Below are 20684 nucleotides of genomic sequence, written 5' to 3'. Positions count from 1 at the left end.
AAGTGATGCACAGCATGCGGGGTGGTGGGGACCCACAAGGAAGACATAAGGAGGAACACAAGTTACATGCAACAAGCCAAAATTGATTCATTCGTCTGATGTATCAGGAAGCTGAGGCTGCATAACAACCTGCCCCACATAAAACTTGTGAGCTATCAGACTCTGAGCCAAAGACACATAAGTTGTACTTGTGTAGGTTTTGGGCTGCTGTGTTTCGTAGTTACAGGGTCATGGTGACTCACAAGTCCCCCTTTGCTGCAGTAAGCAAAGTGGGTGAGATTTCTACCTAACTGCCAAATTCAGTGGTCCCACCTTATGAGGAAGCTGCTCAACAGCTTTAGAGAAATATATTTAAACAGCGGCACTCAAAATAGCCTTAAAACAGGAAGGAAGACAGCTATATCTACTTGTGGGATATTTGCTTAAGAATCAGAAGACAGATCCGATTATGTTTTGAAGGATCCCAAATATTCAGAAAAGAATATTATGCAAATCATAATTTTGAGGTCTTGCACAGATATATACACCATACATATCCACAGGAGTCTACAAGTCTTATGCTCCTAATCACATTTTTTTATATGGCATGATTTCATGCAGCAAAACACATACAACTGTGTTACTCACAAACTCATGATGAGGCTCTGTCTCCTTTCTTAAAGGTGGATCAAATTTTACTTGGCCAACTGTCGAAGAGAATAAATGAAATATTCAGAAGTGAGGTCAAAGCATGTAGATACATAAAATGATGGTAAAAGCCTTTGGAAAACTAGTCAGAAAGGAAGCATCACATACAGTATTGTATCTTTCTAACAAGTCTGTGTGTTTTGCAACTCTGGGCACTTGGTTTCCAATTGGTTTTTCAAATGCTTCATATCCTTGGGAATACAATGAAGCACTGAGGAAACAGAGCCGCAGGGAAGAATCTAGCTCAGCTATGGGCAGTACAGTTAAGGCAACCAATAGCTATGGAAGTAAAGAAACTATATACTTCTAGCAAGACTGAAATTTTAAATCTATGATCATCTAACATAGACTGGGTGGTAATGAGCTAATACAAATCACCACCACGTGTGGATATGGAAGACAAATTCACAATTAAGTTTGAAAACTTGCGTATGTACTTACAGTTTATTTCAGAGCGTGTTTTTTCTTCCCTCACATTTCTGCTTGTCGAATGAATTCTATGAGGCACAAGAAGAGGCTAGGGAAAATATATACATAGTTTAACAAATGAAAAGACAGGTGTTCCATATGCCTCTTGTGAATATTCTTTAAAAAGACCTTTACACAAAATTCTGTATATTGAAAATAACTACATATACACAGATATTTATCATGACTGAAACTTCTAGTATGAAATGAGGTGGAAGTACAACAGAATGCCCTCCTGTAGAAGCAGCAGTGTAAAAGCATCCTGTGAGTTTAAGCAATTTTAAGACATAACTTAAAATTCAACGGCAGAAACCCTTGTGAGTTTCAGATTAAGATTCCACATTCCAAAAATAGCACTATCTCCCAGTGGAAAATTACATTCAGATAGAAACCAAGTTTCTATCACTTTATATAAAAGTCCGTCATCCACAGGGACATAAGTTCTTGGCAGACTGATGTCTACTCCATTGTCTCTATTTATGAGTCTAGACCTGTCACTGCTACTAATGGTATACTATTAATTTTGAAGAAAGCCTTGGGCAAGTCTTTTTTCAATTGAGGGCTGTTTTCTTTCGTTTTTGGAAGAATCCTCCTTTGTCATCAAAGTCACCTTTACTAGTAAGGTATTGCTATTGCAAACGTATTGTTTGGTGGAAACTCTTACGGCAAGGTAGGTTTTAAGTGAACTGCATGAATAGATGCAGACAGACAAGGTGATAGTGACATTCTATTTAGTTTTGTAAGTGCGTGTTCATCAGCAACCAGGATGGCTTGGCAAATGGGTCTCAGGAGGGAACACCGAGGCCAATGGTGGTCGCTAATATCCTCTCCCTCTCTCCTTGTTACCTGTGCATCAGGGCAGCAAGCATGCTATGAATCGTAGCTGTTGTAAACAAAATCTGCCCTTATTCCCTTATGGGGGACACAAGAGCCCTTATAGAGTCCTTTGTAGGTTCTCCATCGGTGGGAGAAAATAACAGAGGCCAACCAGAGAATATTGAGAAGCAAAGCAGCTCGTAAGCCTGATCTTTTATTAAAGCTGTTGCAGCACGGTGCTCCCTTCACACACAGGAAAGCGGAGGAGGACTCAGAACAAAGGTGTGCCTGCCCTTATATAGACATTTTAAATTCTTTGCCCTGGAGCTCAAGACCACCCCTCCGTACATACATCACAGAAGGGGTGTAACCCAAGACCACCCCCCACAAACATCATACCTACATCACAAAAAAGGTGGTCTACAACCGAAATTTGAATGTTGTTTTTCCTGTCTGCCAGGTTATCTGATAATGCCTTATCTGATTGCCTTTCCTGGTAGTCTGGCCATTCATTTGAAATGGTGATTACCCAATTCCTGAGACAATGGGAAGGTTCCCTCAGCCCCTCCCTCCTCGCAGAGAAAACATTTGGTCAGTTTGGGAGTCAAAATGGTTTCAGGATGGTCTTCCTGTGCTGCTCCAGACATGTGGTCCACATATCTATGTACATGCTTGGTTGGTACCTTTATGAACCTTTATTTTATTTTTTATGACCTTAAATTTTTTATTACATAGCAACAGTGAAGATTACAGCCACCGGCTGAAAAAGGGACCCTTACCTTCAATTTAGTAAACTGATTTGGGGGGAGGGGCCACCAGTGTAGCATAAGCCTGCTCTGGAGGCATCTTGCCCAGGCGCTAGCTCTGCTTTACCACCAGTTTCTCTATTTAGCTCCCCCAATATGGGTGCATTGTAAACTTGTTGGGGTGCTAGTGGAGAATTACAAGTAGAAACCATTCCAGAAGTTATGCTTTCAGCAAAACTAAAGTTATGAAACCTGAAATAAAGATTTTGCTATATAGGCGTTTAGACGAGACACTGAACTCCAGCCCCCTCTAGCAACCTAATGTATTTATCTCAGTGTTATAGGGATTAAATCCAAGTAAGCTTCAGGATGCATCCTGAAGGGTAAAGCAGCCTAAGCTAGCTAAGAATGTATCCCAGCTTCACATTGTAATTAGCCACTAAAGATTTCCCTCTAATGCTGCTTAAGTGGCATCCTTATCAGTCAATCAAAAACAAACCAGCAGTTCAATACAAGGCCTGGAAACTGCCTTATTGTTTCAGATAACTAGTTTGTGGAAACAGATGAGGAAGTGTCCTAAGCTCCGTAAGCAATGACGTAGTAACAAGTAATAATTTAAGTGTGAGCATCTTCAGAAATGCTTAGGCTGCAAAGAGCTCCGTCTCAGTGAATTCATGGCAAATTAGGGGACTGGAAGATTGTTTTCCTACAGTACAGTAAAAGGATTTTGGCTACTTTGAGTCTAAAGAGTGGAAGGTTCACAGAATCTCTGAGTCTTTCAATATTTTTTTAGACAACTAAAATGTGCATTGTCAATATATACTGATGCAAACCTTAACATGGGAGATAACCCACAGCACACAAGCTATGCAATGATGGGAGATGCAACAGTAGCAAACTGCTTGGAGCTACAAAAAAGCCTCTAGCACACTATTCTGAGCAGGGCTAGTGTCTGTTGCATGGTCTCTGGGCTCTGTGGTGTCTCAGAGACCAGCTAAGTCTGGGGCCCTGAGGATTAGGGCAAGAGAAATTGTGCCCATCGTCTGGCATTTATTGTTGAGTTCAACTAGTAAGCAGAATCAGTGCAGCATAGCAGCTAAAGAGCATGAGTCCGGTCTCTTTGGGTAAGTCACTCTCCCTCAATCCAAGATACCTTTCTCACCAGTTTCACTCATTCATGAGACAAGTTCTAGAAATTCAGATATTCGCAACCATCCTCCTTATCCTCACATTACCTGACATGGGGAAGGTGTCTCAGATATAGCTCAGATGTTTTACAGTGGTACCTCGGGTTACATATGCTTCAGGTTACATACGCTTCAGATTACAGACTTTTCTAACCCAGAAATAGTACCTTGGGTTAAGAACTTTGCTTCAGGATGAGAACAGAAATCCTGCTCCAGCGGTGCGGCAGCAGGAGGCCCCATTAGCTAAAGTGGTGCTTCAGGTTAAGAACAGTTTCAGGTTAAGAATGGACCTCCGGAACGAATTAAGTACTTAACCCAAGTTACCACTGTATTACAAAACTGCAAATGCACTGACTTCTATAAGAAAGAAGTATTCTCACCTCAGGATCATCATCATCAAAATCATGATAGGTGGAATGATCAGGATTATTCATTTTATCCAACAGTTCAATAGCAAGCGTCCGGGTCAAGGGCTGGGTAACAAAAGGATGCTAAAGAGACAAAATGAAGCAGGAGAGAAAACAAATGGAATATGCATTAGAATTTGAGAGTTTTAACATAGATAGAAGTTGGGCAAGCTCCCTAAAACCAACAATAAAAACAATGTTTAAGTCTCCCCAAGATTATCAAGGCAAAGTTCCGTCAAGTGCTCACTTTTCCTGCCCACTCCCATATGGGAACACACAGGCTAAAGAAAGAAGCAGCAGCTCATATGATTCTATGTATAGGGGAAGAAATCAGATAAACAAAAATAGGTGTTCCATAGGGCCTCAGCACACCAATCGTTGAACCAACTGGATACTGTATAACATATTACGCCACCCCAACCAACTGGTTCCCCCCACCAGGAATGATTTGCCTCGGCACCTCCTTATGGAAGGTTTCCTCACATAAGGACAATACTACAGACAGCATTTTAACACAGTGGAAAACAATAAAACGTAAGTTATACCTGTAATAGTTTTTCAGCTGTGGGTCTTTTCTTAGGATTCTTTGTAAGTGCCATTTTCACAAAATGGTGGAAGCTATTTGACCTTTAAAATGTAATTGCAAGCTTTAGAAGGTTATTTGGTGAATACAATAATCAATACAGTGTGGCTGTATAACAAAGGTATTTACCATTTCATTTTGTCCTTTAGCTTGGGAGACTGAAAGTTGCTTTTTGTCATTAGAAATAGTGCTCTGAAAAGCAAGAACAGTCGTTACTTGCTATTTAAGAACTACAAAATCGATATTATTTTCTATCCAGGAACAAAACTCTGAGATGCCTTCAGTAGGGGAAAATATTTTTTGTTTGTTTTTTGTTTAAAAAGGAAACAAAACAACAACAACACCCCACTCTATCAATGGGCCCATAACATCCAGGTAGAATGCACAAGGCAAGAATGGCAGCTATCTGATTTACATCATAAATTAAATGCAACAGCAATCTATTTGGGTTTTTTTAAAAAAATGTTGAGTGTCTTTGATGACAGGGGTACCTATACTTATTTGAGGCCTTACTGTTTGGTTCTGTAATGACCCTGTGCACCTGGAACACAGCTTCTGTAGGGCTCTTGCAAACACAACTCTCATTTCCCCCATCAGCTGCCTTGGCATGTGATCTTCTGAGAGCAGTGCAAGAGCCAAAGCTCTTCAGCTCTTACAAGCAGCACTCTGGATGGCTCTTCTTCAGGCCTCTAGCACACAGGCCTCTAGCACACAGGCTACATCAGGGCAAACTCGGCCCTCCAGGTGTTTTGGGACTACAACTCCCATCATCCCTAGCTAACAGGACCAGTGGTCAGGAATGATGGGAATTGTAGTCCCAAAACATCTGGAGGGCGAGCTTGCCTATGCCTGGGCTACATCTATATGTGATAGCTCAGGAAGAAAAGTCAAAAAGATGCTACTGGTAATTTGCAGGACATCTACTACTGAACGGCTGAAGTGGGTTGAAGCACACTCAGAAGACAGCATGTGTGTGCAGGGGAAAGGAATGTAAACCAAAAGCTCTTGAGAGACCTGAAGTCACCACTGCTGCCCGTGTCTGAAGGTTCATTTTTCCATCCCTCTATTGTCTCTAGCTAAGCAGGCTTTTATGATAGCTGAATAACTATTTTGGAAAGAGACTTTAGAAATGGCAACCACATAAACCCTGTATCATAAAGCCTTAAAGTAAGGGAACTATCCCCTGCCCACATTTTTCATATTTGAAACTGTTCCAGAGCGCTTTCCTAGAGACATAAGGAAGAAATAAAGGGAAAGAATCGCACCTTTCCTTCTTTTTCCTTCCTCTATCAAACAGTTGCCAAAGCTGACTGTGCAGGCCATCTGTCAATGGACAGAAAAATGCAAACATGCAGGCAGGTTCTGTATTCTGTGGTTAGTACGTTCTTTTTAAGAAAACCTGCAAATCACATGTATCCCGTGGTAGTTGTGTTCCTATGGATTCTAAATGCCACCTGAGCATTCCAGCTTTACATACATTTACCAACCTCATTGGATGCAAGTCAAACATAGGGGGCTGAAGTTCTGCTAGTTCTATAGCAGTTATTCCAACAGCCCACAGGTCACAGAGCTGATTATAGCCACCCTTCCTTTCAACTGCAGCAACTTCAGGGGCCATCCTAAAAATCAGAGAACACTAGATTGGAATATGCAGCAAGTTCTAATTCTTAAATTTTGGAAACACAATGCAGCCCAAGCAATTTTCAATAAATTTCAGTGTTAATCTCCCTGTTGTTCATTACACTTTTAATTAAGCCAAACACAGCAAATGCCCTCCTACCTTCACGAGTCCCAATGCCAGGTCAAGGTTGCTGTTTTTCCACTTTGCCTGCCAACATTTCAACCAGCTATTCTAATTGTATCATTAACATTTTACAACATTTATCTCCATGCTGCAAGATCTATAAATACACACCCACACCCTCAACTGCTTTTGAGGACTCTTTCTTTTGGGTACCGTATTTTTCGTCCCATAGGACGCTCCGCCCCATAGGACGCACCTAGTTTTTTTTTGGGGGGGGGGAAATAAAGTAAAAAATGTTTTCCTTTATTTCTCCCCCAAAACCAGGTCGGGGAACAGCGGGATGGCGGCGCTGCGCCTCCCCGCTGTCCCCCGAGCTTGTGGGGGTGGCCGATGTCTGCCCGGCGCGAGGGGCGCTCTGCTTCAGGGCGTCCTGCGCGCCGGGCGGCAGGCTGCTATCCACAGCCTGGGGAGCGCTGCGGGAACTCCCGCAGGGCTCCCCACGCTGCGGAAGTCTGCCGGGCGCGCGGGGCGCTCTGCTTCAGGGTGCCCCGTGTGCCCGGCGGCAGGCTACAATCTGCAGCCTGGGGAGCCTCGCGCCGGGCAGACATCGGCCACCCCCACAAGCTGCCTAGGCTGCGGTGTCTTCCCAAAGCGCAGGGCGCTCTGCTTTCGGGGCGCCCGGCGCTCTGGGAAGCAGGCTGCTATCCGCAGCCTAGACAGCCCTGCGGGAACTCCCGCAGGGCTGCCTAGGCTGCGTATGTCTTCCTAAAGCCTGGAGAGCGAGAGGGGACAGTGCGCACCGACCCCTCTTGCTCTCCAAGCTTCAGCGAAAGCCTGCATTCGCCCCATAGGACGCACCCAGATTTCCCCTTCATTTTTGGAGGGGAAAAAGTGCATCCTATGGGGCGAACAATACGGTAACTGGCAACCATAACTTTGCCCAAGTACTGTGTGAAGATTGAGAAAGACATGCCTACTGCAAGTCCTTCAAAAACGAATCCACAATCCATGCTGAATCCCCTACTGCCCAAACGCTGATCGAGCGACAACCCACAAATCCTGATTCTGTCATCTCAAAACAAATGTTACACAATTCATAAAGGTTTCCCCATCCACTTCAAGAGAAAATGCAGCTCAAGTTATATTTTTATCCATGCAACAAGTATTACTAAAGAAAGGACAATTACCAATATGGTGTTCCAATGAAAGATTTCCTTTTAGCAATTGTAGCTGTTATTTGTGCTGCTACTCCAAAATCAGCTGTAAAAGATTTGCAGGCAATGTGATGTAATAATTAACATACTTCTTGTAACAAACAAAACAGTCATAGTTTTATGCAGCCCAGGTATTTACAAACTGGTTGGAACAACCTTTGAAAGCCTTTTTAATCTTTGTTTCATATTTCCCTCTAACTATGCAATTATACTCAAAGTGCAAGAAAGGCCACATTAAGCAATTCTTTCCCATTTCTAAGACAATTAGTCTTTTCATGTTGAATGGGCCACCTTACAGCCTGCTCCTGCACCTTTCTATTTCTTCCTTCTATTGTCTTCATCTAAACTGTACAATAAATACTGGTCACCATCCAAAAGAGCCTCTAAGTGTATGCAGGTGAAAAATTCACATACAAACAAAGCTTTCTAGTTTGCAGCCCAGCAGTTCTGACAGCTGAAGAGGAAAGCCTTCTTTGAAAAAGAAAAAGATGAACAGCAGCTTATCTCTGCAACCATTCTGGTAAAAACTTCAAAGCAAAAACTTGCCAGGCACGCATACAACTTCTTTGGATTGTGACTGTACGCTTTCTGCTTTCCTAAGCAAAGCTACAAATAATGATATGATACTTCGCTGCTCAACCATCTGGATGATCGTGCCACAACATATAGCAAAGTATATATAGAAGTGAACGTACCTACCTAATTTCACATAGCCGTTATCAGTTAAAAGAATATTTGCTCCCTGGAGGGGGGAAATGGCAACAGACAGCTTTTTAGACTTCATGTTCTTTTAACTGTTTTGACACAACAAACATGCTACTTAATATTCAGAATATAAATGCTAGGAATAGAAGAAAACTATAGTGCCATACTTGCATATATTTTTTAAAAAAGGATGGCAACTGTAGAACCATATTTGCAAACGTAAAGAGAGGGGTGGCAAGCAATACCCACCCTCAGGGTGATGATTACAGAGCTGTCCACCCACATATCAAGACAAATTGGAACCAATGCCTTAAATAGGATATCCTAATTAGAAAATATGTCATCATGAAATATGGCACAGCAACATTGCTTTATTCTATTAAGTTAAACTGGAACTAAGCATACTTCTGCAAAGATACACTTTGGCTCTTCTTTGCCAGTAAAATAGCATTTTGGGTACAACAAACCACAGATATCCTTTACAAGATGTTGTTCAAACAGAAATAACATATGGTGCTTCCCTAAAATCATCAGCTTGAGTCCTCATTAGCCCAAGCCGACTTCAGTTCATAAACCCCCTTCACAGGTCACCCCTGAGGTTTGACAGACCCTGTAAGAATGGCAGGTTGATTTCACCCAAGGTGATTTCAGTCGCTAATGTAAATCAGTGATTCCTCCTCCCCCTGCAACCTCCAGCATCAGTTCACAGAGACCTTCAACTCCCAGTGTTCCAAACCCAGGGAGATGAAGGATAGTACTTTCTTCCAACTGTCAAACCTTGGTATAGATCCAGAAAAGCTTGGGCACAATGGAACTTTCTTGATCTCTTTCCTTTCTGCACTCCCCAGAGTTATTCCTAAGGTAGGAGGGCCTTCTGGAATATCACAGGACTGCAACACACACCCCTTAAATAGGAAAGTGTCTTCTGCTTACGCAAGGGGAACTCTAGATTCCACTTTATGTCTTCATCAATTTAAACCGTATTTTGCATCATCCACATGCAACATAGATATAATCCCACAGGAACAGAATAGCCATTATAACATAACTGAAACAAAACCTCTGCCAAAGCACTTCACTAGACCTTTTAAAAGGACATTTCTGCCTCCTCCATACAATACATTTATATGATCCCAATTTTTAAAACTGATGGGACTTAAAATCATATTTCATGATTAACATTTTAACATGAAACAATTCAAAGAATCACCTACCTTTATGTCTCTGTGCATTTTTCCTCTACTGTGAAGGTAATATAATCCCTATAGTTAAAAAAAAAAGCCATTGGAAAAAGTTGCCTGTGTAAATTCATGTTTTATTCTATACAGGGGAGAAACCAACTAGATGAAAAAAAGCTAAATGGTGTCTCTGCTATGTGTCTTGATTGTATTTTCATTCACATCACTGCAGGACCAACCTACATTTGAAAGGCTGACAGAAGGAATAAGGAAGGAAGCGGAAACAAGACAGGTTCACTCTCTCCTTTCAAGGCAAAAAGTCGGCAGTGAACATCTTCAAAAAAGCATCTCAGATGACTCAAATTTAGGCAACGGCAAAAACCATGACAGAAGCCCATAGCTATACTGAAGCCTGCAATCGTAGGTAGTGCACTTATGTTCCTTCCTTCTGAGCAAATGTGTTTGGAATTTGGGTGCTGCTTGTACTGGCGGTTCAACAGCAAATACAAATAATCAGAAGTACGCAGGAATCTTTTGTGAGCTACAGAGCAGTACATCTGGTGCCTAAGGTTCTAAGCCATAAGATAGGTATGTCTCCCTGCAGCACCCTAAGCCAACACACACATATGTAATACATAGGCAAACGCATAAGCTTCAGCACTGACTCCTTTGTGGGGGAGGCAACTAAGAACTGGACAAGAAAAATATGTAGCAAATTTGGCTGGGAAACCCAGCCAGATGGGTGGGGCATAATAAATAAATAAGTAAGTAAGTAAACAAACAAACAAACAAACAAATATCAGCAGAGCAATACAGTGGTGCCTCGCAAGACGAAAAGAATCCGTTCTGTGATTCTCTTCGTCTAGCGGTTTTTCCGTCTTGCGAAGCAAGCCCATTGAAGGATTAGCGTATTAGCGCTATTAGCGGCTTTTAGTGGCTTATCTGCTGATCGGATCAGCTGATAAGTGGCTTAGCGGCTTAGAAAAAGCGGGGGGAAAGGGAAAAAAACCAGCAGGAACTCGCAAGACATTGTCGTCTTGCGAAGCAAGCCCATAGGAAATTCGTTTTGCGAAGCACCTCCAAAACGGAAAACTCTTTCGTCTAGCGAGTTTTCCGTCTTGCGAGGCATTCGTCTTGCAGGGCACCACTGTACCTAGAATTAATGAACAATTCCGCATCTGTCGGTATTCAGCAAAAGCATGGAGACTTATCTTTTTTCCTCCAGATTATTTCTATGCCAAAGGCTAACAATATAAGAAGAATATTCACCTGTAGTGTTTCTCTGCTAACATAAGCAATTTGCTGCTCTGAAAGAGGTCCAGTTACTAGAAGAAAAGAGCCCCCCCCCCAACAAAAAATTAGAATGTTCACCACAATTTCACTGTTACTCTTTAACACCTCACTGCGATTTCGTTCCCTTATCGTTTCTCACATGTGTGTGCATGCACACACACACAGTTAATATTCCTAGCCCGGAAGCAGAAGAAATACCACCACTTCACATTTTGCCAGAAAGCCAAGACAGGCTCACATATAAGGATTTTGGCTGGAATTCGTAGTGATGCTCCAAAGGACCGAGGCACAGTTCTGTTTGGAGGATGTCTTACCCCTTTTGCCCAGATTAGATTAGAAAAACATAACAACAATGTTTTTCACGTACTGGGTCCCAAAGCGTGAAACTCCCTACCTCCATATATATTGGCCTTTGTTTTTCCCTACTCACCCTTACAGTGCAGCTGCAAACAACCCCCTTTTTGTTCTATACTTGGCTTTCAAGAGTTGCCTTTGTTTTCCTTGCCATATCTTTCTTTTGCGACGTTTCTCCCTTTTAAAGAACTTGCTTGGTATTTTAGGGTATTTTATTATTTCTGCAAATCCTTGTCTATTCTTTCTCAGGCCCCCAAGAGTGATCTGGTGGTGGGTGGGTGGGTGGGTGTATCTAAACAGTCCAAACTCTCAGGTTCTACATACTTTAGAAACTATGATCAGAGTACCATGAGCTCAGTTTCTTGGAGGGGGGAGTTGTGGAAGATTATAATCAGATGATCTAAACTGAACTCTAGATGTAGCTAACATGGAACAAGTTGTAAGAACTATTCTGTCTAAGAATCTCATGGAAATACATAGAAGATTGTGCTTAAAATCTTTTGGATTTTACGACTTGCATATCTAACGGTTGACACTGGCCTGGGTGAGAGAAACAGCTTGGAAATTAATTAAGAAGCAGAATATTTCACTCTTTTAAAAAGCAGGTTTGCAGCCAAAATCAGTAGTAACAGGAAAGCATTAGCTCCCGACATCTGTTCAGCCACACACGTAAAATAAGCTCATTTCCTAACACACAGGTGGCACCATCACAAGGACACCATCAATCACTGTGTAACAGAGAAACACAGGAATGACGAGGCCTAACGAAATAACACAATATGCCTGTAGCAGAGAAGAACTCTCTTCTTTGTCAAGCATAAAAGAGTGACACAGCTTGAGTAACAGAAAGGTCACACTATCATTCAACGGGAGGGGAAACCCTCCACTTTCCCTCCCTGTGAATTTTGTTCAGCTATTGCAAGTGGAGAAAATGCCGTCTAGAGAAATAAGGGGAGGAGATTAGCAAGAATAGCAAGGAAACTGCTTTGCAGCCCAGCAGAACCCCAGCCAATAACAATATGCTACGGTGTGTCCAGGTTTCTGCTGAAATATGACCAAGCATCATCACTGGGTTAAATCCCTTCCATGCTGTGCAAATAACACTTTTGAGTGGGGCTGCACTCTGTGACGCTGGGCACAGTTTGGGGCAGCAACTCTGCCTTCAGCATACTGAAAAATTTACAAAATAAAAAAATTCCTTCCAGTAGCACCTTAAAGACCAACTAAGTTAGTTCTTGGTATGAGCTTTCGTGTGCATGCACACTTCTTCAGATACACTGTGTATCTGAAGAAGTGTGCATGCACACGAAAGCTCATACCAAGAACTAACTTAGTTGGTCTTTAAGGTGCTACTGGAAGGAATTTTTTTATTTTGACTATGGCAGACCAACACGGCTACCTATCTACTACTGGAACCATGGAAGGCACCACATTGAGCCGCATGAAATGGAAGTCCATCAGTGTATCTGAAGAAGTGTGCATGCACACGAAAGCTCATACCAAGAACTAACTTAGTTGGTCTTTAAGGTGCTACTGGAAGGAATTTTTTTATTTTGACTATGGCAGACCAACACGGCTACCTATCTACTACTGAAAAATTTACCACACTGGACGGGCCAAACAAGCTTGTTACCAGGGTACATGTTATATTAGTAAGTCCACACACGTGGCATATTATACTCAATAAGGAGATTTGGTTGGCATTTTCCAAACCCTGCTGTATACTTGACTAGCAGAGAAAATCAAAACATTCAACTATTCAACATTCAATCTAACAAGATTAAATGTCTCTGATAAACTTTGCTGAGCAATAAATAACAATGTTGGGATTCTAAGCATACTTTCATGTTGCTGTATTTACCACTAATTGACTTGTTCCCCTGTTAGAACTGTTTTCAAATTTTGTTGCAATTTATCTATTTACAAGAGGAACCTGAAACAAAATGTTGCATCATATCCTCCTTTCTGTTTGGGGTTACAGACATCTATTCCATTCAAGCAGGGCATTCCACTTTCTCTTTTCCAACAGACACTTGGAACTAGGTGGTTAGTAAACGTGATCAGTCCTCACTGAGATGTTCCCTAAGGACAGTGGTACTTCGGTTTACGAACTTAATCCATTCCGGAAGTCCATTCTTAAACTGAAACAGTTCTTAAACCGAGTCGTGCTTTCCCTAATGAGGCCTCCCACCGCCAGTGCCCTTCCACCGTTCGGATTCCATTCTTAGACCGAGGCAAAGTTCTCAAACCAAGACAATATTTCTGGTTTTGCAGAGTTCATAAACCGAATCGATCATAAACAGGACTGTTCTTAAACCGATGTACCACTGTATAACAGTTCTTCCCTATTGTTTCTCAGAGGCCCCATTACAGCTCCACTTCTGTTGGCACTTGCCAACTGAGTTTTGTTATTAGAGGGAGCCATCTATAAGCTGCTTTGAGTTTGATATTATAACAGAAAGGCAGGAAACGAAATGTAAAAACAAACATATTCAATTCCACTGAGAGCAACAGGACTTAATTGTGCCTAGGATCAGGTTGCAAATATTTCACTATCACATATCCAGAAACCACAAAGGATTGTTACAAGATGTGCAGAATTTCAGATCAATTTACTTGTTTCACAGTTTTTATTTAAGGGATGGTGGTGTGCAAAGAGATTCTACTATTATTAAAACATAGATGACTGTTGAATATATTAAGGTAAAATGGAAGTTTAGAAGTGGCTTATCCATCCTCTAATCTCCTTTAACCTGAGTGTTTTACATAACTACCTTCTTACAACTGTAACCAACTACAAGCTTTCATAACTGCCAGTGCTGAAAGCAAAACAAGGTAATATTCAGAAAAAGAATTGAGGCAGAAGGGCTCTTATACTGAGCAGTTATTAGTCAATGAATATTCATATTACAGTGGTACCTTGGTTTACAACCATAATCTGTTCTGGAGGTCCGGTTGTAAACCAAAACAGGTTGTAACCCAAGGCGCTCTTTTGCCAGTGAGGCTTCCCCCCAAAAATTGGTTGTAATCCTAAAAAAAAGAAGGGTTGTAATCCAAAAAAGGGACATGCACTTCCAGGTTTGATGTGGTTGTAATCCAAAACGGTTGTAATCCAAAGCGGTTGCAAACCAAGATACCACTGTATCAAATCAAGAGGCTTGGCCTGTTATTTTGTGGTGCCTGTAGGCTATATAGTTCATACATTGTATAGATTTTCTTGGCTTTAAAATAATCTTTTCTAGGTCCAATCTGGAATTAATAAAGGAGTCAACAGACCCCTCTTAATTTTCCACCTTCTATCTGCAGTTTCAAGAAGAATTACACCTCTCTTTAACTTACCATGGTAAATATCCTGCAATGAACCGCCTCCACAGAACTCCATGCAAATCCACAGTTTATCACGTCTAAAAATCAAATTTTATTAGTTTTGCATATTTATAAACAATAAATAAATGGTGAGCAATGGCAACTTTGCCCTACTTTTTGGATAAGCACTTAAGGCTGCACCTTTTGCCCTGCACAACTCTCCCTTCTCTATCTCCTGCAGCGAAGTGACAAAGAGTGCTCTCCTGTTTGGGCACCACATCCATATTCAGAAGTGTTCTCTGTCACTGATACATAACTATGGGGTTTTCTTCTTAGAAGAGGTGCTGAAGGAAATTATGCAATGCCATTTGGGGTTGGCATTTCAATGGCCAGTCTTTGGAGGATTGGTTGGTATTTCATTCTATTAGGATTTTTCTCAGTTTTCTACTGTCAATGCTTACACTTCTGGTTTTAAAATGATATAACCAAGCTACGGCCTTCAGAATAAGCAGGGGGGAAAAAATCTAAAATAAATACAAAACCACATGAGGCAGCACATAACACGCCGACATGGTTCAAAATGCTGTCCAAATGCAGAAGTTGAGACACAGTAACAATTAAACATGCCGCACAATGTAAAAAAAGATGCAGGACACATCTAAATAATTATGCTGCATCTCAGCTTCCTGGCTAATTTACTATATTTGCCACAAATGTAACAGCACACATTCTTTCATTCTGATAAAACTGCAAACTAGCCACACAAGAATTGCCTTGCTATTTTAGGAAACTGCAGTTCCTTCCAGATCATGAAGAGTCTTAACAAGAGAAGTCTCTGGGCCTTTTCTACCTCACTGTTAAGCAGGGAAGTTCATATTAGTAGGTTTTAAGTGAAACATGGAATTTGATGCCTAGCATTACACAAAGAGAAAAGAGATAAAGAGATAGCTCACTTGGTAGAACATGAGACACTTAATCTTGGGTTTGAACCCCACCTTGAGCAAAATATCTCTGCATTGCAGGGGGGTGGATAGCTGATCCTCGTGGTCCCTTCCCAACTGTACAATTATATGAGTCTTTGAATTGCATGGTTTTCATGAATAAGAAATTTAGGATGTCGGAATTCAATGGAATTCATGCCACTTGAAGTAACTCAGTGAGGCTTCACTAAAAAGCCAGCCTGATTAAACTCAATGAATCTTAAACAGCTTTAAACAAACTGCTGAAGGCAAAAATATCTTCAGCTAAAGTTCAACAGCCATGTCAAAAATGTGGTTAAATTCAATCGTAAATGGTCCCGGAAACATTCAAAGCACCATATTTAGGCTTGATGTACTCTGAGTAGTCCCAATGAGAGTTTAGAAGGAACTACTCAGAGAACACCTTTATAAACATATTGGATGAAGGAATTGAGAAGATGCTTAGCCAATCTGCAGATGATACCAAACTGGCAGAGGTAGCTATTGACGCAGAAGACAGAATCAGGATATATGACCTTAACAGATTGGAGAACTGGGCCACAGCTAACAAAATGGATTTCAATAGGGACAAATGTAGGGTTCTACACTTAGGCAGAAAGAACTAGCTGCACAAATTTAAGATGGGGGACACCTGGATTGCCAGCAGTACATGTGAAAATGATCTAGGGGTCTTAGTAGACCATCAGCTTAACTAGAGTCAACAGTGTGATGCAGCAGCAAAAAAAAAAAGGGGGGGGGAATGCTCTTCTACGCTGCACTGACAGAAGTATAGTATCCAGTTCAATGGAAGTAATAGCAACACTCTATTCTGCTTTGGTTAGGCCACATCTGGAATATTGTGGGGCTGTCTCAATACATTGTTGGCCCAAACACATGTGGTTGGACTTTGAATGGGTAATCTGGCCTTTGAGATATTAGGAGCTACCCAATTAACTAGGCTGTAATTTGCTTTAACAGATTTTAATATTGCATTTTTTAAATTATTGTAACTCGTCCGGGGACCTTATGGTGAAGGGTGGATAAGAAATCTAATAAAAATACAAAGACTCTTCCATGAATAGGATGACTCCACCTGTTCACAGAAACACACCATTTAATACAACCCTTTATCAGAACCTCAGCCTTAATACGCCAAAGCAACACTGTCAACTGCGTATCTATAGGCCAATGGTCACAATAAAGAATCTCAACAATGAAGTGATTCATAACAAGACATTTCTAAACTGTAATAAAACAGGCATAACTGTGACAGTTAATTCGGACGATCAACTCTGCCCCACCCCTGACAAGTCTCTTGTACCTACAGCTAGAGACATTTGGAAATTTGGCAAGAGAGGTTCCCCCACCCCCCACCCCATCACAACAATGATAACTGAATACCAAGAAGAGCTTCACTCAATACATTTCTGCTTGCCTGGCCAAGAAGCCATGCCTAAGGAAAAGCTGACAACCTGATTAACAAGAGAAACAGCTGGAGAGGAATGTCTTGGTCTTTAACGCAATACAGAGAAAGTGCTCGCCAATACAGGAAAAGTACTCTGTAGAAGTATAATAAGGATTTGTTCAACTGAGGGATGATAGCATTAATTGATTAGCCAGCCGTGACTGATTAATTCTTTGATTACAGATTAAAAGGATCAATTGTACTCTCAAAGCAAAAGACTCCATCTGGCTCCTCCACTCTGACTAGGTTCCATCTTCATCCTTCTTCGTGCTGGAGGAGAAGTACCCATGAACCCCGGGGAAATGGCATAGAGCAATGAAGCAAGAACTTGTGATGGGGAGAAGAGAGCCTACATAATCGTTTTCCAGAAAAAGGATTACCGTGCCCTCTGTATACTCTAGGGCAGGAACCACCAAGAAATTTGAAGTGATTTGCTATGGATATGAGAAAACAGACAAAACAAACTCCCTAGGGAGCGCAGCATGCCACAGATAATTAAAACTTGGTACTGGCAAATCCCCTCCCGATGCCCCCCACTCCCACCGTCCAAATTCAGGGTCATAATAGGTCTTTTATTTTTGCAAGCAGCGAAGAATTCTTAGAAGAATAAAATACACCATAAAAATATACCTGAGATAGCTGCCAAAATAAGCAACAATGTTTGCATGCTTACAGTCTTTCATCATAATGATTTCCTGCTGCACAACAGCAAAATCTTCGCCTACAAAAGAGAGCACATTTTTTTAGTAACTCAGTAAGGGATGGTAACAATAAATACTGGCTTACCTTAAAAGGCTGTGGTAAGGCTGACCTAGACAATGCATGTGTAATAACCTTCCATTCTTAAAATACCACTATATAAAGAGAATTATTCTCCCCCCTCCCTGTTATCAATAACCCACTTATTCAGATTTTCTGAAAAACCCCTGAAACAATCCTAAGCAATTGCTTTCAAGAGTTCTTGTGTTGGAGTAGTTCAGAGTGTCAGACTACGACGTGGGAAACCAGGGTTCAAATCCCAGCAACCATGAAGCTCACAGGATGACCTTTGGTCAGTCACTTTCTCATGGCCTAACCTAATTTGCAGTGTTGCTGCAACCCAAAGGGTTTGTTTAAATGCCCTGCCCTATGTTGAATTCTCTTCTTACTGCCCTTAATATTTAAGGCAGATTTGCATGACATGCTGACATCACAGCACAGGAAAGTCTCTCTGCCCCAGAGCAGTAGATGCTGCTGCTGGAGAAACACCAGAGATAATCTGCCTACAGTTTACGTATATGCACATGGGGTTTCTGTTTCGGCAGTAGATCTATGCTGAATACCAGGTCTAGTTCCTTCTTCAGTCTTGCTATACATGCAACACTTTCCTGCATGGATATTATTTATATGCAGGAAAAATTGCATGGACACCACCAAGCATGACTAGGGCAAGTGACTTATTAGCAAGTCAGGCTCATTTGCATGTGCACAGCTACAGGGCACAGCTCATTTTGCTTTCAAGCTTCAGCTTTTCAAAGGGTATGGAGTTTCTGGCAAGGATAAATGCGGAATATATGTGTGTGGGCATACTGGGAATGACAAAAGAACAGAGCCCAGTGAATGGCAGCTGTTCTGATCACCAAACTGTCACATTTGTGATCGTTAGAAGCCTTGCAGAAATCCACTCACAGTTCTCATGTTTTAACCAGGCACCGTCCACACGTTTCTCAAGCTTTTCTCCAAGCCATTAAGCACTAGGAATATCTGGGTTTTTAAATCAAAAAGCGATTTTCTACAAGAATATGCACCGCTTTGATTCCAGGAGGCGCAGATACACACAGGAATACTCACTGCTAGTTATGTTCGCAAAGTCTGCAACCTCCTTGTATGTTTGACTTGGCACAGACTTCTCTGTAGAGGGAAGTTTATCCCTTTACTCTTTCCTTTGCACCCGGCTGTGTTGGTTTCTAGGTGTTCTGTAACTTACAAAGGTCCTTGAAATACGGCCAAAGTGTTACCTACAGCCACTTCCCTGCTTAGATCATCTTCTTTAAATAAGAACACAGAATTTCAGGGTGGTGTGACTGTACAGTAAGCCTTATCAGCATACAAGGCAGAAAAATGCTAGTGAATGTTGCTCTTTTTTGCCATTTTTGCCAGCAGACAGCAGAAAGCTGTTATATTACTTTGGTTTTTTCAGTATTTCTCCCCCCTATACTTGGAATAAATAATTCTATACTATCTGAGGTTAAGATAGGAAAGGTCAGGGACTGATAAACAGTAACATATTTTATTCACTTATATTTGTGGGGGGTGGAAATTCGTTAATTTTTTTTCTGCCAGCCTTTCAACTCTTTACTCATTGAGAACAAAGAGTGTGCACAGAAGGCCTTAGGAACTGTGGCACCAACCTAACACATTTTGGTGCGGCTGCAGACTCCCCAACCATCCAGAGCAGGTTTGGGGGGCACACAGGAGAAGGGAGTAAAGGCAAATCCTGACTGTGTAAGTGGAAGTCCCTTGTACAAGTGGGTTGCCCCAATTGGATATTATCTTAACCAAAGACTGTTAAAAAGCACTCTGATAAGATTATAGTTATTCTGTGAAATTAGTAGCTAACAATAGTTATTCAGGTGCCATGGTTCAGTCAGACACCTTTTTTAAAAAACAACACACACACACCAAAAAGAAGAAGAAGATGGGGGACACACAAAAAGAATAAATGGAAATAGAACTACAAGGTAGAAAAAAAATGAAAAGCTTACCTGGTTCTAATTTTATTACTTTAATCGCTGCCAGTTCACTTGTGTTAACATTCCGAGCCTATTAAAAAATACAACCAAAGGATATTAGAACTAAGAAAACAAGCAGTGCTACTTAAGTGCTTAAATTGCTGGAATCTAGACACTCAACTTTTAACTGAGACACCTTCAAAGTTCTGGTGGGTGGATGGGCAAATTTAAAATCATAGTTGAACAGTCAAGAGGGAACCTCCCTCCCATATATATGACATTTTGTTGTTATTAAAAGCATGCAATAAGCTATCAAGAGACCTTCGAAGGTGGAGGGGAAGGGAAACTGTCTATAAATATCAATGTGCCTTAATTATTCATACCACACTAGCAGTCCAATTTGCATTATAAAACAACCTAATGCTACTCAAGTTTGTGATAAAGTCACTCGGTTGTATCCGGTGGAGGCTTTGCGCTAGTGATAAAGCACTACTGCTCATACCAGGAAGGGCATCCCATCCAGCTCCTTGTACCAATTGAAAAGCTAGTTGCTCTTGAGGGTTTGGGACACTCCAGAACAGAACTGGATATTATACAGAAGGCTGCAGGAGGTGAGTCGGCAGGAGGGGATGGAAATTCTATTACAGTGGTGCCCCACAAGACGAATGCCTCGCAAGACGGAAAACTCGCTAGACGAAAGAGTTTTCTGTTTTGGAGGTGCTTCGCAAAACAAATCTCCTATGGGCTTGCAGCTAATAGCGCTAATCCGTCAATGGGCTTGCTTCGCAAGACAAAAAAACCTCTAGACAAAGAGAATCACAGAACGGATTCTTTTCGTCTTGCAAGGCACCACTGTATTCT

General features: G+C 41.5%; 1 protein-coding gene and 2 long non-coding RNA genes across 11 annotated transcripts in view; 1 reads left to right on the top strand and 2 right to left on the bottom strand.

Moving 5' to 3' along the window:
• MAP4K3 (mitogen-activated protein kinase kinase kinase kinase 3) overlaps positions 1–20684 on the bottom strand; it is a 70415-nt gene that overhangs the window by 39558 nt on the left and 10173 nt on the right. For 8 of the 9 annotated variants that reach the window (XM_083494273.1, XM_083494272.1, XM_083494268.1 and 5 more), the window contains exons 2-14: positions 19857–19914; positions 17743–17833; positions 14722–14786; positions 11005–11060; positions 9772–9819; positions 8552–8594; positions 7826–7898; positions 6382–6513; positions 5024–5086; positions 4857–4938; positions 4285–4395; positions 1129–1204; positions 628–686 (exon numbers count right to left, since the gene is read on the bottom strand). In XM_083494273.1, the coding sequence (XP_083350399.1) occupies positions 628–686; positions 1129–1204; positions 4285–4395; positions 4857–4938; positions 5024–5086; positions 6382–6513; positions 7826–7898; positions 8552–8594; positions 9772–9819; positions 11005–11060; positions 14722–14786; positions 17743–17833; positions 19857–19914 (957 nt within the window). Of the gene's footprint in view, positions 1–627; positions 687–1128; positions 1205–4284; positions 4396–4856; positions 4939–5023; positions 5087–6381; positions 6514–7825; positions 7899–8547; positions 8595–9771; positions 9820–11004; positions 11061–14721; positions 14787–17742; positions 17834–19856; positions 19915–20684 lie in introns of those variants that run through there. The other variant, XM_083494274.1, reaches the window with a different exon arrangement.
• LOC310702989 lies at positions 11540–13080 on the bottom strand. The gene is made up of 2 exons (XR_014523869.1): positions 12963–13080; positions 11540–12542 (listed from the first exon to the last, which is right to left on the bottom strand). It is a non-coding gene; the product is annotated as an uncharacterized lncRNA (long non-coding RNA).
• Positions 14793–15202, top strand: LOC310703011. The gene is made up of 2 exons (XR_014523890.1): positions 14793–14943; positions 14979–15202. It is a non-coding gene; the product is annotated as an uncharacterized lncRNA (long non-coding RNA).

The sequence above is a fragment of the Podarcis liolepis genome (genome assembly GCF_965112155.1).
Source record: "Podarcis liolepis genome assembly, chromosome: 3".
In the NCBI taxonomy this organism is placed as follows: domain Eukaryota; kingdom Metazoa; phylum Chordata; class Lepidosauria; order Squamata; family Lacertidae; genus Podarcis; species Podarcis liolepis.
Note: the sequence above shows the minus strand (reverse complement) of the source record. Positions and strands in the feature narration are given on the sequence as shown.